We start from the raw sequence: 18,750 nt of genomic DNA, 5'->3' as shown, positions 1-18,750 counted from the left end.
TGACGGCTCCGATATTCGAACTTTCGAAGCTTCGAATCTTCGAATCTTCGAAACTTCGATACTTCAACCTTCGAAGCTTCGAAGAATAAAAATTATACAATTATTAATTTAATATAATAGTAATAGTATCCCGAAATAGGTATACCTACATTTATAAAATTATGTGACAAAATCCGAATAAAATTTCTAATGTTGCAATTATGTCGCTTATGTTGCAAATAAATTTTTCGAAGCTTCGAAGTTCCGAAGACACCTTAAACTTCGAAGGTTCGAAGCTATCTTTGAAGCTTCGAATCTTCGAAATTGTCAAAAGTAACAGCTCTAGTACATATATATTGGTATGCGCCTATTCATTTTAAATTGATAAGATATAATTCTAAATATTGCAATTGCGATAAACGATTGTCATAAAAACAAGCCTTAAATCCAATCCAGATCTTATCAATTTAGATCCGAAAGAAAAACGTGTACGAAATTATGTAGAAATAATGTTTGGATATTTTGTGTAAGCTCGATTGATGCTATTAGACATTTTTCGATTTTGTATTTTTGCTTAATCGGATTCAAATTATTCTAACTATTGCATTACGCTGCTTTTCAACAAAATTGTACATTTTCAATGTTAACTATAATTCTGTATTCCATTTTTACCGAAATATGACAAATGCCGCCGGAGATTGAAAGTTTTAGGAGTGATTATATTAACCCTGTGTACATACGTTTTTTCGATACTTTTTCAAAATAAAAAATTCCAACAATTGCGCGTTGAGCTTGTTTTCATTGACATGTCTTTATCGATGCATAATTACGTTAGATTTACGATAAATACAAATTTACAATTATAAACATACGCCAATTATTTTCTTTCTACTAAATTTTTTATTTCTATCTCTGCAATGCTGTACGCGCATATTTAATGTATTGACCGACATACTTTGTAGCTTCTATTTCACTTTGTTGTCCGAGCATAGAAAATGTCTTGGATACAGGTTTAGAAGCCGCAATGTAAACTCATACATTAAAAATCATATCTAATTTACATTAAATTATATTTAATTCTCCTATTTTTAATTTCAAATAGCTTGTAATATTCACTAGAAATGTAAATGTAATAGAAAATAGAGTGATTTTATATGAGATATTTGTGGTATATTTAATTCTTCGTTAGTATTCAAATGTTATTATACGGATGAAGTCAATGTACTTAAAGATATCTTACGCACATTATTAAATGAAATTAACATATACATTTTAAAATCTTAGAAGTAGATATTAAAATTACTTGCAAGAACACACACACACACACACACACACACACAGTTCGTGTTTCTTATTCAATATATTTAGAAAAAATATGTATTTTATATTTTATGTACATATTTTTTTATAAGTACTTTTATTTTTTTGTCCTATATATTTCGCATAATATGTTTATTACAAATCTAATTGTTGAGATTTAAATGAAATTTTGATAATCCCGAAAATTTTTATTACAATTATAAGAATTAAATTCGATTTTTTAAATATTATTACGTATGTATTTTAATTATTATTACTTTAATTTAAGAGTATGTACACATATGCAATATTTTTGCTAAAATTTTAATAAATTAATTACAATTGGTGTTAACAGATTACAATTATGTGCTAGCAGATTGCTCCCACTAACCAATTATTGACGTTATTGTTTCAGCCTTGTCATGACACACAAACTCCTCTCTTCACGAGAAAATTGGTATGTCCAATACCGGCAGAGACGGGGCGTTACAAGAAGATGCTGGGATAGTACGCAAGCAGATTTTCGTGTGCACTGAGTGCGGCAATGGTTTACACATTGAGGATAAAGCTCTTGAGACATCGGAAGTTCGAATGTGTGAGAGTTAAGGCTGATGTTTAGCTGTGGGGTTCGCCCGTACATTTGGTGCGTCAATAGATACACAGGAAGAGGCATCGCGCAACGTTTTGTAAAGTCCGACTACAATTAGCTTTCGCACTCCTGACGATTTCCGTCTTGGCAATTTCGTATCCGCAATATTGACAAATTATTTCGCTCGATATACTGGCGACTGGTTATTGGTATCGAAATATCGATATATCGTTTATGAGATCCTTTCAAAATTATGTATATTCAAACTTGGAGTGTGCCTGATGTCGCCAATTGCTCTTATTAACCGATCTGACATTGGTGTTTCAGCGTTGTGGTACAAAAACGTGCACGGGTACGACATCGGCGATGCGCAACATCAGCAGCGTGCCGTCTACAGAACGCGCGAGAGGACTTACATATGCGCGGATTGCGGCAAGGGTTACAAGGTGCAAAGGTCTCTCTGGAGGCACCGGAAGTTCGAGTGCGTGAATGCGAAGCCGAGGTTCAGCTGTGACATGTGCTCGTACAAAAGCCCCCACAAATGGCGCATTGACATACACAAAAGGAAGAAGGATCACGGCATCCTTTACAATCGCTTCCTTAGTTAGAGCAAGTAACACTATCGAGCCGGCTTTGAATGTTATTCTTGTGATGAAATAATTTTTTTATTTTTTTTTTATTTTATAAGATTGTACTTTACTGTCTAAACAAGCGGAGGTATGAAAATAAATTTTACGTCGCGCAAGTATCCTTCGTGCGACTTTTAAATTTATCTCCTCGCGCGTTAAAGGCTAAACGGAAGGTTTTGAGAGAGAGGCCATATATGGGATTATATAAATAAGCGCAAAATAAAAAATTTTTTACGTTCTGTCTGTGGCATGACATTGTCCCTTTCTTATTCAATTACTGAATGCCGCTATAATTTTCCTACTTTTGGAACAATAAAGGGGAATTATAGAATGATAAAAAAACTGATATCTAATCGGTGAAAAAACTTGTAACCTGCGTGCAAATACATTTTTCAGATATAATAATTAGCATTCAATATATTATTATTACATTATTCTCAAGTTGGTAGTCTCTAGTACTGTCGCATTCTATTGCGATAAAGAAAAAATAAGCGTTTTTTGTTATGAAGAACTGCGAAATATTTATGAAATTATAGGTTTTTGGAGAAAATGTTTTATATATATGTTAGAATATTTATATAGGTATGTTATAGATACTGACTGTAATTTTCTGAAAAGTATATTATTATTATTTCCTGAAAAAATGTACAAACAAACAATAATTATTCTTTAAAATTTGTCGTATTATTTCATCGAAACTTTATCGTATTTATATTCTTATATGATTTATAAATTATAACTGTATTATATAACTATGTATACGTATGACTATATTATATATAATGTAATACTAAACGTAAAATAAACTGAATGTACACTTTTTATAGCAGGTACAACATGCAATGTCCATTATTTTGCTGTTTTTCGTTTTTATGGTTTTTAGTGATACTTCGAACATCTACGTTAAGATGTATGTGTATTCGTAATATAATGTATTACGAAATATGTACCAATAATTAGCAATTTTATGGAAAACTTTTAATCCCTCGGGTACATATTTCCACAATGGTGAACAAAGGTGTCTTAATATAAAATCCAGACAATAGAAAATAATTGTTGAGAAGTTGCAAAAAGAAACTGAAGAAAAACAAAAGACTTTGACATTATGGTAGTCAACTATTTGTTGTTTTCATTTTTCAGTTATTTCTTGGGAAGAGTGCGTATTCGCAAATTATATTAAACAATTTTGGAAAAAAAAATCTATTAAAACATACTCGTTATTTTGAACGACGAATTAATCTCGTTTTAGATTTTTATTCATAGTAAAATATATAACGTTCGTGTAGATTTAAGACAAAATTAATTGTAGACAATATATTATTAAACTTGAATCTATTTATATATATACAATATATCTATACACGCGTTTATTGTGTATTTTTAAGTTTTTTACTATAACTTATCAAATGAATATAATTTGACAAGTGCATTTTAATAATCATATATACAGAATAACAAATTACGTCTTGCTTTATATAGCAAAATATCTTTTTTCTTCATTATACAGGTTTATTTATAGCATATAATGCAAGACTGATTTGTGAATAAAATACTGAAGAGAATATACCTTTAGGTATAAGAAGCACAATTTCTACTTGCCCATCAAATCACCGAAAACTGATCTTTCAGACTTTTCAGGAAAGCCTGAAAAATTTATCCTTTGAGATCTATTTTGTTTACTGGAATATAACTATAGATCTTTTTAATGAAGAAAAAGAATATGAGAAATTACAATGTAATACAAGCTAGGAAACATTACTTAAGTTAATGGATAAGCGACGTTTTTTTTCTAGTTTAATTTTTAGATTTTAATCGCTAAGTTTCGTGGCAATTCGTAATCTTAGAATATCAAAAAGCGAATTAATGTTTGTATATACTATTTCAGCAATGAGAGTGCTTTAATAGAAACATGTTTGGCCGGCTTGGTAAATTGATTTCTAATCCTTCTGATCCCGAATCAGACTCCTTCTAAAACTTATAGAGTAGTTGTCCTTGTGTGAATTATTTGTAAAGTTTTCCGAGTTTTTGTTGATTTTTAGGATGGCTTTTAAGTAAATTCTAAGGGACGCATCAAGCTTTCGGAAAGAGTAGATTTCCGATCTTCTTGTGGCAAGAAATATTCATCTGAGACAATCAGAATCCTTAGTTTGATTTATGAGATTTCGTAATTGATTGTAAATTTGATTAATTTCACGTTTTAGTTAAATTCAATTCAAACGTTTCATGCTTTTTGCAAATTCGAACAGGCAAATTATTCCTCGATACAGACACATCGTTTCTACTTTTGCCCATATGAACGTTTCGAATTGTTTTTTTTTTTTTATTGTATCTTCATTCGAAGATTAGCCAGTATTTATAAACGTGAAATGATTGCATCTCATAAGTCGGACTGATCGTTGCCCCAGACACACCTGCGAGTGCTTTCATCGTTTCTATCCTGATACCGCTGTTTTTGTTGAATCTTTTTTTCGCGAGGCTTGAACAGCGTAGTCGGTCTGCCGCTCAACTAACTAACTTGGTCCCTCTGTTTCCAGCTTACCGGAAGATGTACATGGGCGATCAGGTGCTCGGCTACACCTGCACTATGTGCAGCAAGTTCTATAAGATGTGGAGCAACTATCTGAAACACAAGTGCGAGCCACCGCAGTTCAAGTGTCCCCTGTGCCCGTTCGCCGCCTTCAAAGCTTTCATCCTGCACGCACATCAGGCAGAGCAACACTTTAAAGTCACGTCGCCGAACACTTAAACGACCTACGGCGATCCAGATCGGGGAGGAATTGTCAAATTGCCTTAGTCGTCGTTACGATTTTTTCGTGGCAGGTGTGCCATATACTGCCGTGACTGTCGAACAACGTTCTCGAGAATTTCTGCGGCTCCGAAATGCAAGGATCTATGAGCGACTCGTTTCGAGACGTCGACGACCGTTTTCTACATTAGTCCCGATTAGAAATCCCGCGAAAGCGTTTCTCTCTCCGAAGAATATATATTTTTCCTAAACTCGCCACGAAGGCGATGAGGTAGTTCCCGAGTCGTTCTCATAGGATAGTTTGACATATTGTATTAGCTAATAAACAGCGATCGGTGCATTTTATCAAAGGAATCAGATCTCATAAATGGACGGTGCAAACAAATTCTCCCTTCGTTATGTAATTATACAATGTATAGTAATACGACCAAGATGTGCAGAAATATGATGCGACAATTCGAATTCCAGTGTAACAAGTAGCGTAGTTCAAATACCGATAGACCGTAAAGGAAACAAGACTGAATGACAATAAAGCTAATGCGTTATCTCTCTTCTTTTGTATCGTATCGCTTTAAAATATTTTGAATTTATAAACGTCATGCATTTCTTTCTTCGTAATCAAAGGGATTCGATATCCTTTTGAAAGAGTGGAAAATATTCACCTCGTTGCATCGAAGGCCAAGCATTGGAAAGAACAAAGTATACTAGGTACTATAAATGATCAGTTTGTCCACCGAGGATCAGTACTGAGATCTGATGATTGATATTGCTGCCAATACTATAAACTATTGATTTTCTCTCTCTCTCTCTTTCTCTCTCTCTCTCTCTCTCTCTCTCTCGCTGCATACATCAATCTCAAAATTTTATGTCGGCACGAAGTGTCGTGCCGGCCGCTTACACAAACACGATCCTAAAAAATATCTTATAATCCGTAGTATTTATAAAAATGCATGTATTTTCGTAATACCAACAATAAAGTGTCCGAAAAGCATCAAAAGCAAAACGACAATCTCATTCTCAGTTAGCGAGCCAGCGATTATTACGACGATCTTTTTTTTGTCCCAAATCGTCCTCGACGAGTGAAACATCAAATCGAAGTTTTAATTAATAATAACGGCACAAACCTCATTTTTTCTACTTCGAAATTTAAGATTACTTTTAATTAAAGGTATTTTTGATTTCTATTAATGTAAAAGTTTTATTCATCGTTGCTGTTTCTTTCAGAATCGACCGACGTCGCTCTTGTCCTCCTCTAAGTATAATTTTTCAGGGTGCTACTAACAGATGATTGAATGCGCTCTCTGTTTCAGATCGGTCGGAGGATTCGACAGGATCTCAAGGTCTAGCGAGCTATCCGCTACGGCACAGAAAAAAATCGGATATGTACCGCGCACGCAGAATGCTAATGTCGATGCTAAATGCTTTTGTGAGAGCGAGAGCATTGTTGATTGTCGCGACGTGCGTCGAGACGGTTATTCAAGACGGCTTTCTTCCTTCCGTTTCAGGTCTCCACACGTGCTGCGAATGCCAGAAAACGTACAAGTCGCGGATGGCCCTGAACCGGCACGTGCGAGAGGAATGCGGCAGAATCTTGTATACCTGTCCGTACTGTCGCAACATCATGCCAATGAAGTTCAATCTATTGAATCACCTGAAGAAGGAGCACGGTTGCTAAGATTTAACTCGACGAGTGATTGCCGAAGAGACAATTCTCTCTACCCGCTTCGCGATCGTATCGATTCTCACGTTAATACCGCTTATCTACGAACGAACGAACCTCTTTTGAAGTTCGAGTGGCAAAACGTGACACTTGTTTACACTTCACAGTACAACGCTGTGAACAATTAAGTGTAACATTTGTGTTCAATCTTACTGCGTTTCACAATTGTAATGTTAAAAAAAATGGTTCGAGAGATGTTCTTCAGTGCTTTGTGCCGCGAAAAATTTATGAAATTTTATATGTTGTGTAAAACGAGTTTATTATTAATACAGATATGCAACGTTATATATTATGAAATGATTATCTAAGGCAAAAGTGTCGTTAAGTGATATCTTTTGATGATAAAATATTATAGAAACTATAATACACATTTTTTCTGAAATATGGAATATTAATATACTATTTATATGTATAATAGATTTTTGTGACAATGTTCTTTTTCTATTTTGAATTAAGTTTTTTGGTCGATTAATCGAGAGTAACATTTTCTGGTAAACACTCGTTTTTATTTTTATAGACTAATGAAATTCTACGAGTGATTTGTTTATCCAATCAACACAATTGTGCACATGTCATTTTCACTACACTGTAAAATTTTTTTCTGTAAAATACTTTTCGTAAAATTTAATTGTTCTGTACTTGTTTTCAATATTATTTAGATTGGGAATTAAAGCGAATGATATTTGAGAAGAACTTTTACAAATCCAAAAATTTTCAATAAATACATATTCATTGTTTGCATTTTTATTAAAAAAAACATCGAGAACTTCTTTGCATATGAAAGTTATGAGAGATCTATTTGTTAAAGGACAAACAAATAACTGCCTACAGTGACAAAAATGTTTAAAGATGTAGTAATTATGTGATGTCAAGATTAATAATAAGGGAATACTAATGAGTGCATGAGAGAGTTCGATTATGTTTATCGCAAGTTTATATTTTGCTTTGTCATTTGTTTCGTGCTTATTCTGTCTTCGTCTTTAACAATTACATAACCCGCCGGTCTATGCCGATAGGAACGGCTGGACTATTTGCAAGAAGAATATGAAGAAATTACACACGTAAAAATATGGAAGGTGCGTAGATCGAGGCTTTCCGTGTGCGCTCTTCTCCCCCAGTTTGTTTTTACGAAATAAACATTAACATACTCGGGTAACAATGAGAGGATTGGTCGTTGATATTCGACTTTAAACTACTTGAAATTTTCATGCTTCTCCAAAGTAATTCCAAGTCAAATTAAAATCGAATATAAATAAAATTCTGACACAGGTATTATTTGAAATAAACATCTCAGAGTAGTATTTATATATGATGTCTGTTAAATTTTCTGTTCATAATTTAATTTTGATTTTTGCACTACGCTAAACGTTGTTATGCTCGATAAAAAGATCAAATGCTTAAGCTTCATTTGTTATGCGATACTTCATAAATTATCAGATATGTCATTCAGTGTTAATCGTAACGAGAGTATAATCGGGGAAACATACGATTGATTATTTTTCTGTAAATCCGCAAAGATGAGTTCGTGAAGAAATAACATCCTGGCGAATATGAGCGACCATCGAAATGAATAGTCAATCCAAGCGATTTGGAATAACCCGGACATGTAATTTTTCTTTGCAGGCTACTTCCCTGGGAATCAGACCAACCTGCACACCTGCAGGAAATGCGGAAACATGTACGTGTATTACAGCTCGTTGACGAGACACATGAGGGAGGAATGCGGGAAAGCGCCGAAATATCAATGCCTATATTGCCCAAAGAGGTCCAAGTTACATTGCAACCTGTTGAAGCACATGCGAACGAAGCACGGCTTTGAGCAGGGCTGAGAGCAGCGGAAGTGGACGGTGCGGGTGGTGGTGACAGAGTCGGAGAACGACACAACGAGGACGAGACCAAAGCTGAATTCGAAATATATGAGATTGATAACAATTTTTCTATGATCACCTAATTTTACCCAGCGTAACACAAATTAAAACGCTTACAGCTCTACGAAGTTACATTCGCATTTCGAGCGCTCGCGTGCACTTTGTGTCCACCCTTGGTAGCCGCATAATCTTCGTAAGACGCGGGTTGTAAAATAGTGTTGAATTTTTACGTGATTGCAATGATATTACGAATGCCTTTGTAAATAAATATGTAGACTCTAATGTGTATAAAACCGATACGCACCATTACTTACTCTTAAGCTTCGAAAAATTTAATTGTGTTTCACACGTTTAACTCTGAAGTGCCAAATGGTTTGTAAACAGAGAATACGGACAATTACTCTTTATTTTTTATGAGATCTCTGTCTTGAGAAACGAATCGAAAGCTATAACTGTTATTTTTGCGAGAAATAATGCCCTTTTTATATTACTATGTTTCATTATAGAGAAATACCAAACGTACTTGTTGTATTAATTGCCAAATTAAAGAGTTGCAAATCTAAGAACAAGTTTTTCTATTATATTATTGTTACGGTATTAAAAGCGGGATTATGCATGCATAATGTAACACGATAAAGCTAGTATATCATTGATCACCTAGATTTATTATATCATTTCTATTGTTTAAGCTGTTAACCACGTTCAATATAATCTACTAATGTGCTTTTAACTTTTAAAAAGTGGATTAGTTTGTTTCCTTGTAGAACGACCGCTCTAAAGACACTAATTAAACTTGCATAATCCCGCAGTGTTTATTTACTGTAGTTTGAACGCATAGACATTCAAAAACTGATTATTTCTTCTTTGTGTCACTAGCTCTGCGATCTATATTATCAATCTTGGTCGAACAAAAGAGATCAAGTTATGTACACGGGAGGCACGGTGCGATGATAATTAATCGAGCCGAGACCTGTTCACGTTTGCCCGAAAGACATTGATGTTTCTTGCGTGTCCTGATTGAGAAGTCGCTGACGAACCTACGTGTTGCTTTCTTTTTCAGACTGCAACACCTGTCTGGCCTGCTCGAAGACGTATAAGTGGAAGAAATCGCTGCACCGGCACGTGCGCGAGAGCCCGGAATGCTGGCCGATCCTTCTCACTTCCGGCAACGGCGAGTTCATTCGACAGATCCAGTATAAGATGTTGTACAATACCAAGAACTGAATGGACCGAGTTTGCAATTTCAATTGACTAATTGTAAGACCTTCCGACGGCACGAATTGTCTTTATTGTTATATTTGGAATATTTTTTATAAAAATAAATCTTATTTTATTGTGGCACGATTATGCCGTTGCTATACCTTATTATCGCCTGCGAACACATGAAAATGGATAAGTCACCGCGTTTATTAATAAAACGACATTTTTATTATTGTTCCTTTTCCCGTAGATTTTATTAATCGAAGAAATAATTTGATAATAAGTATCTATATATTAGGAATTATATTTTTTATACGTATGGTTATATGTATAGAATATATTCTGTACATATATAAAAAGGACATTTTTGGAAGCGCTTTTAATTTTTATTAATTGTTAATTTATATTGTACTTATTATTTAATCTCGTTCGAAGACTTGAATTTGAGAGGGTGCATGCCATTGATAGAATTTAATTTATTTAATTTTTTCCGTCCACACCACACACACACACACACCGTTCGTATGCACAATAACGCATAAAAGGGCAGAAATAACTTAAATTATGATCTCATTATGCCGTTTTCTCCAAGCTAAAAGCGTTTTTATGGGGAAAAACCACGCAATTATCCTAATCCCAAAATGTTATACATATAGAACAATATGTATAATATTCCCGTATCTGCACACTTATTTAAGTGACTTTATCTTAATGGGCATGATTAATGTGTATTAAACATGCCTATTAGGATGATAATAAGTATATAAAGTACATACATTAATGTTTCAGCGTTTTTAACATGTTTGATAGCATCGAAATCAAACGTTTGTACTCTAAATCTTCCTTCATCGAAAAGTCTTCCTTTCAGCAAGATAGATAACCGTGAATACGCAAAGTGAAAAAAAAAAGAAAAACACGGTTTTTCCGAATCCACATATCCTGTACGCTATCATTGTCGCTCTCTCGTGAGACGTTATCATTAACACGAAAATTTTTCCACAGATTACACGCCGAGCTCGGATCTTAGCGCTTGACAAATTATTAAGACGTAACTATTCCCGCGGTGGATCTCCTTTCCTACAATTTATTCTAAATCTTTTGGTTCAGCAGGGCCTGGGTCAACCGTTTCACCGGAAACTCCGCTAACTGAAGCCTACTATACATCCCCTACGCCCTACGATCATCGTTCGCAAGTTACCAGAACAAGCACTAAGATATCGTCTGTGGCACTTTGTTTCAGGTCCAGCTGCCGGGCACGCCGTCGTTCTCAAGAAGCCTTTTCCTTGCATGTACTGCGAACGCAGTTACAAGAATAAGAGCTCGCTGAAACGCCACGTGCAATACAACTGTTTTGAATACAAAAAAATAGTCGATCGATGGGCCCGATCTGGCTGGAAGAAAGACTGTTACCCAAGATGTTAACCAAGAGAAGCCTGCCCAAGCATATGCTCCTCGTACACGGGTTTTGACCGAGCTAGAGAGTTAGAAAGAGACACAAAGATAGAGAAAGACGATTCTCTAGTCTTTCTTTTTCAATGTTCGTCTGTCGAGTATCGACAGATCGAGTTCAGTTGCGTTTGTTCAATCGATGCAAACAAGTAAAATAAATAGATTGTATTTTCGTCAATTTGTCTTCTTTCACGGGTACTCCAAAATTTATGTATAATACGTATATAATATATATGTATAGTTGCCGATATATACCTTTCTTATAAATACACGTATGCGTGTATACGTGTATCAACATTATATACCGTATTGTATTATATAAATCCTCGAGTGTACATGAAAAAACCAATCGTTTCTTCTTTCGATCTTGACTTGGTGGTTCAACGCGGGATCATTCTACGTCGTCGCATCTTATTTTTTGGGTATCTTGTTTGGAGGGGGTTGGTGTCTTCTCTCACTCGAGGTGGAAAGGCTGGAACGTGAGGAGGGGCTACGCTAATTCACGAAAGTAAATCCGAACGAAATCTATCACTGATTTGACAAACATCCTGTCCGTTGTGAATATATGTTTCAGAAAGAATACCGTTTATTGTATAATATATATATGAATTGAAATGTAATGATTTTGGAGCCTCTTCTCTCATCCATCATTCCTGCCTCACGCAGTTTATCTCTCACGCCTCTTCACACAGCCACATATCCTTGGCGAAATTTGATCCTGGGCGCACTTATCTTCGGGCTATTGGCTGATACATTGTGTGTTGGGTTGGTTACGGGTTTAATCTCACTGATCTCTACCAATCGCATACAAACACATCTCGTGGAGAAACATCTCTTGTCCCACCTATCTTCTTCCTTTATCCCTCCTTATCCTTTCCGTGCGTTTTGTCGTCAAGCGAAATCGTTATTTATGGCCATTTTTACGCTCTTCGAGTCAGATCATGCTTGACTCGTGGCAAAACTACTTTACGAAGAAGATAATAGTTCAGAATTAATTTTTAGATGCAATTTTTAAAAATTCTCTGTCGGAGAAAAACTAACAAAACGCGTTTGCTTATACAAATATACATTGAGTCTATTTAATACAAGAGACAGAGTAGCGGAATTACTTTGTTACGTCGGTCGTCAAAAGCATGATCTTGACTGAAGCGAATGACGATAATAACGACGAACTCTCGACACGCGGAAGTCCACGGAAGCGTTAATTCATCGTACGAAGTCACATTTCCCCCGATACCGCCGTGTAACCGCGCGAGATACCGAGCGGGCGAGCGAGCCAGCAAGCTGACTGTATTTTTCTCAAAGATTTAATCTCTTTACCACCTTCGCGCCCCCGCCGGCGCTGGGTACCTGTTACAGGCATGGGCACGCTACTGTCCCTGTTGCACTCCGACCTCAAGCGGCAACAACCGTCGACGAAGAAGGGAAGCTATCGTGCGTCCGCACCGACGATGATGACGCGGGCCAACATCGCCATGGCGAACAGACGTGCCAGCAACAGCAACGTCGCCGGCGGTGACAACAGCTACGACGACAGCAGCGGCGGCGACAACAGCGGCGGTCGCGCCGCGTCTGCCCGCGAGGTCGTATTCCCGGATTCGTTCGAGGTGCTGCCGCGGCCGCACGACCTCAGCGTCGTCTTCATGGCCGGGGTGCCGCACGAGCAGCAGAGGAAGTTCCGCTGCCGTTTCTGCGGCAAGGGCTACCGCTGGAAGAGCACGATGCGTCGCCACGAGACGGTGGAGTGCGGCGGTAAGCCGCCGGCCTTCCAGTGCCCGGAATGCCCGTACAAAGCGCGACAACGTGGAAATCTGACTGTGCACTTTAAGCGACATCATCAAAAGATGGGCTACGACGAAGGCTCTTCGGCATCTTAAGTATCTTTACCGCGGAGATGAAGAAACTACCTCGGCATTGAACAAATGCGAGGTTCAAGCTCTTCGGGGGAGCTCTTGAGAGCCCCTCGAATTTTCGCGGCTTTTTTCTTTGACCCTCTTCGAGCCGATTCTATGATAAACGGCAACTCGCGATTTAAAGACCATTGAACTAGATGGACTTGCGCGAGATATTCGATTGATGATTCTAACTTGGACTTGAACAGCGATTTGATTCGCGAAATTGAACTTTTAACTGTTATTAATTCTGTGGGTAATTGTGTACTTAATTTAAATACTCACTTGGGCTTCTAACGTGATTTTAAGAGAACGACATGACATCTTAACGGTACGTTTCAAAGAGAAATAAATCAATCATTCTATGCGATGAAATATGTACCGCATTCGGCATATTCGAGTCATCTTTTATGACTGGAATAAATATACCTTCCTTATTTTGAATTGAAATAGTTTGATTAATGATTTTTAAATGGTATTTTTGTTCTTTCTTTCTATTTTTATTCTAACATTCGACAAATGAACTCTTATCCGCGTGATATTACTAACGTACAGAGGGTTAAAGTTAAAGAGCTGCGTATATTAAATCCGATCCAATGTAAAAATGTTCATTTTTTTCGTATTCTACTGATAACAGAACTTGATAACACATATTATGAAATTTTGACTCGTCTTATAGATCTGCTAGTGTTTAAAGCAACTACTATAAAATGAGAGATTTGAGACAGACACATATCAATTTTCTAATATTTGCGCGAATATGCGCCAATCATTTAACGAGCCTCGTGAAAACAACTCCGAAAATTTTGCAAAACTCGAACAAATATATATATTTTTCAGATAAATATTAAATAGATATTTTTTTTAAAGCATTTTTTTACCGCACCTCAAACCATCAGAGAAGTCAGCGATTTTTCGTTTACCTCGCTTTTACGCGGATTCGAAATTTACATGGTACTTTTGACAAATACCCGTAATCTCATTTTTATTTAACGCCGCGATTAGCACGGAAACGTGGCGTGGCCGTCCAATCTTGAATTTTAACGTTTTGTAACTTCCGTGTAAGATGAGAAATGGACAGCCGTACTCAGAAATGCGTGGCGAGATTACGGGCCAAAGCGTTTCAATTTATTTGTAAGATATTGGGTTACTTAAGGAACTTAGAAGAACATTATTGGTTTAATTTTACTTGTTGGGGATTGGTGATAAATTGTAGTTAATAGCTCGCGTAACTCTGCTGCTTTAATTTGTAAGCTCACGTGATCGCATTTTTACTGTGCACGGCGTAAATAATTTGTCATCTAGAATCTATCGCTATAATATCGCCGCAGTTGTTTTGCACAAGACTTATAGTGCGAGGAAATAAATGATAGTATTAATATTTTCACCTATTTATTAAGATTCGCGCAAGGATATCATATACTACAGTGACTCACGAAACCGATCAAGTCATATTATTACCGTTACAAATTTCTTTTGATAATTCGTGAACGAAAATGTGTAACAAGAGCATACTCGTAGATATTTGTTTGTTATATTATATTGATATTGAAAAGCCATTTTCGTTGATTGCTTTTTTTAAATCAGTTAGACGTAGATAATTGGTGTACAGTACATTTGATCATCGTCGTGATATACAGGATGTCGCATTTTAATTGCACAGCTCGAATATCTTGTAAATGACGTATTTTCTTAGAAAACGTTTCAAACAAAATTTGTTTCGTCCTGAGCACACTATATCTTAAAAAAAAAAAAACGTGCATTACATTATATAGTACATTGCATATTTCTTTACGCAAATCTTAAGAAGCAAGTAAGAATATTTTTATTATTATTTTATCGCACTGTATGCCACCAAAGAAATCTCACGAGCATTCCGAGATTTGTTTCTCAAAAATCGCGAGTGCATTCCAACAACAGTAGCAAATTATATTTCGAACTATAGGTACGTAGCTCGAATATTTCAAGCTAGAAAATTTTGTTCTTTTTTTCTTTTCTTTTATACATATATGTATAAAAGAAAATACAAAGAATATTTCTATAAGTTGGAAGCGGTTTTTTTCTATAAATTTCGACAGTCATGATTATTTGACACATTCCGCGTGAAATGCGTGGAATACGATGAGATTGGAAGAAAATATAATCGCGAAGAAAAATTGACACAATATTAAAGGTACACATAACTGGAAACGATCCGATAATATCGGTGAAACTTAGATTTTTAAGAATCTATCGATCAAATATAGCGTGTCTCGTCAGTATTTTTGTATGCTACGAGACATGTAGCTCACGGGCTCTAGGCCGTCTAAAGAACGATTTGGAACTTTACCTAATAAGTAATATCTCTTTTTTGTTAAGCACCAAAGAAGAAAACTGGTTCAAGATTTTCAGTTTGTTTCTCATAATATGACTGTCATCCGTCATCTATAATTTTATAGACATATTTTATTCGAAAGATAAACAGAGCATTTCCAAAGTGCCTTCGACGAGAATTCGACAAATGGAGATGCAAACCGAACTCGCGCATTTTCGTTACTGGTGGTGTTTGCGAAACAATCTTCAGAAGATTACCTGAGAGCATTTAGGCGCTTATGCTAGACAATAATTATCTTATCTGTTATTCCAGATGATTCGCCCGTGACCGCGAGTACGAACGTGAGAATGAATTTTTCGCACATGTATCTTACATAGCAGAGAGATATACTACTGTTGATTCGTTGACCATTATTAACATTTTTAATAGGATGGCGTGTTGGGGCGATGGATTAGAAAGATTCAATTTTACCAAAACATCTCTACATAATATATTTATATAATGTAAAGAGTAATTCAGCAAACGCGACAGAAAGATTTACGTTACGTATCCGATAAAGTACAAAGATCCGCATTTCGCAATTGCTTCGCGCGTATCTCAAGCCGAGTCCAGGCTAAGCAAACGAGCGCGAACAAGCACGAATGAATAAGTAACTAGCTTCAACGAAGGCAGGCCAAAATATTTGCGATTGAAGCAATTTGTTTATTCGCGTTTGTTCGCGCTCGTTCGTTTCGCCCGGCTGTAGACAGCGTAAAGGAATATTAGTAACGCAATCAACTTCGAAATCGGAAAATATGATTAACGCATTATAATAATGTTAAAAATCACTTGTACGTTTATGCGAATTTACGAGCGCAGCCTGCAAAGAGGTCGATCGCGCGAACGGGTTCATCTCACGATCCTAGGGATTGTTGTCCGTGTGTGCCTCTTATTTAATATATATATTCTCTTTTTTTTATGCAGCGATGATTTCTGATTTTTACATTTCACTTTTACTCCTTCCGCATTATTTAATATAGTATTTAATTCAGACAACCTTCCAGTACGGATCGATGGGATCGATCTGCTTGTCGCGCCGCGCGGACCATACTCATAGATTTATATAAATGTCTCTTTTCCATTTTTTATACACGTTTATACACTTATACATATATATATATATATATATATATATATATGTGTATCTATATGTATATATACATAATAGAAATATGTATATAGGATGTTTACTAAAAATTATTGCGATTTCTTTCATCTGCGGGCTCTTCGATACGTCTCAAAGTGAAAGTTTCAGTAGTATTTAAATATTTGTTAATTTTTAACTACGAGTCATTAAAAGAATTTTGATCTGTTCTATTTTCGTAATCCAGTTTTTAGATCTAGCAAAATCGAATGCTTCTTTTTAGAATAATTTAAAATAAACTCTACTTTATTCTGGAGGATGTCGAGAGATTCAAGACACAATTGCTTCACCGACAAAATTGTGAAAGGATGTTGTTCAAACAAGTTTTCGTCGGGTGGGGATTTCTCTCGGATTGATCGGAGAATCCGTAGATATTGAGAGAAATGGCAACTTTGGGTGCATGTAAACAGATACGTTGAAAGAAAGAGAGATGCCAAGAAAAAGAACGAAAGTAACGTCGAGAGTCGACGCGCGTCCGGCCACGGGACGTACGTCAGTATTTTTGATATCAGTATTTGCGAAATGCGCTCGCGTCTCTACCTGCCTGCCTGCGAGATGATGCGGGGGTATACTCGTTGCACATCTCTACCCATAGCTCTTAACCATGATCCTCATCATGGATGCCGATACGATTCGGCGGAGTTTTGTCCGCCACCGCGTAGTCGATCGGCCGAGATCGGCCTCGTTATTCCGAGACTTTTGTTACCGAACCCTTAATATCACTTAATATTTAAGTTACACGTTTTATATGTTTTTCTCGCCAATTTTTTCGTCTCTCTTTTTAGTCCTCGTTTAGGGTTTTAAGCGTTTAAGGTTTTAATCGAGCAAAAAGGGGGCGAGGGGGCGACTTGAACCAATCGCAACGCTTTCCCCCTTTCGTTGCGCCTCGATATTTCTAATATTTAATATTTCATATTTTTAATTCTATCTCCTTTTTTCTCTTCTCTTTATTTGGAAGGTTTTAAGCGGAAGAATGTCTATCTGTCATATAATGGTATCTTTTATATTAATTAATATTATAATTATTATTATTAATATTATTAATAAAGAAATATTCTTTATTCCGGGTTATTTTTTAAAATCGAGTTGTTTATTTTTTTCACCCGAAACTCACCTCTTTCACTCTTTATTAGCAATAACAATTTTATGTATTACTTGTTAGTCAGTCTTTTTGATCATTGATAACTTTATTATACAATTAGAAATGACGTCAAGTACGTCAGAAATTGATTAAAAAATTATTTCGGATCTTATCTTCAATGAAAATTTTTTAGAATTTATATAAAGTATAATTATAATCAAGTGTCAAAAATAACTTTTTAATATAACATATCTCTCTTTGCTAAGAATTGCTTGTTATTGTATTGATTATCTTACGCTAAATAAAATATTTTCTTACAACAAATACGCATCAAAATGATATTTCACGTTACTCAACATTAAAAAATATAGAAAACAAATAAATGTCAAATGGTATATGTCGTCTTGTTGTCGTAAAAGGGTTAAGCACCAAGTAAACTTTGTTCCATGGTAATTTCTTTGCTTATTTTTTTAGTTTATTCATATTTACGAATTTGCGAGCAACAGGATGTCTCCGCGCGTGACTATCTTTTCCCGAGTGGCAATCAGCGTTCTAACCGACATCGATCTAACCAATGAATGTTTATGCTTTCAGCGATCTACCAGCAAAGCAACATCGTCCAAGTGTACCCGTGTGACACCTGCAACAGACAATACCGCAGAATGATCTCCTTGCAACGTCACAAAAGGCTCGAGTGCGGCAAGGAGGCCAAGTTCGAATGTAAGACGTGCCGTGCCAAGTTCAAGCACAAGCACAGTCTGCTGAGGCATTACAACGTTCACATGTTCGACATCACGAGCT

At 36.0% G+C, this 18,750-nt stretch overlaps 1 protein-coding gene across 5 annotated transcripts in view; it reads left to right on the top strand.

Annotated features, from left to right (window-relative positions):
• LOC143895167 (uncharacterized) overlaps positions 1 to 18,750 on the top strand; it is a 216,520-nt gene that overhangs the window by 144,976 nt on the left and 52,794 nt on the right. The window contains exon 7 of one of the 5 annotated variants that reach the window (XM_077402117.1): positions 8,586 to 8,906. The exons of 3 other annotated variants lie outside the window; for them this stretch is intronic. In XM_077402117.1, coding sequence (XP_077258243.1) covers positions 8,586 to 8,791 — 206 coding nt within the window. In that variant the 3' untranslated portion in view covers positions 8,792 to 8,906. Of the gene's footprint in view, positions 1 to 5,030; positions 6,180 to 8,585; positions 8,907 to 18,750 lie in introns of those variants that run through there. One more of the 5 variants, XM_077402115.1, reaches the window with a different exon arrangement.

Source organism: Temnothorax americanus, unplaced genomic scaffold (genome assembly GCF_048541705.1).
Source record: "Temnothorax americanus isolate GAGA-0224 unplaced genomic scaffold, ASM4854170v1 Scaffold15, whole genome shotgun sequence".
Lineage (NCBI taxonomy): Eukaryota > Metazoa > Arthropoda > Insecta > Hymenoptera > Formicidae > Temnothorax > Temnothorax americanus.
The sequence above is the reverse complement of the archived record's forward strand: the minus strand, read 5'-3'. Positions and strand labels throughout refer to the sequence as shown.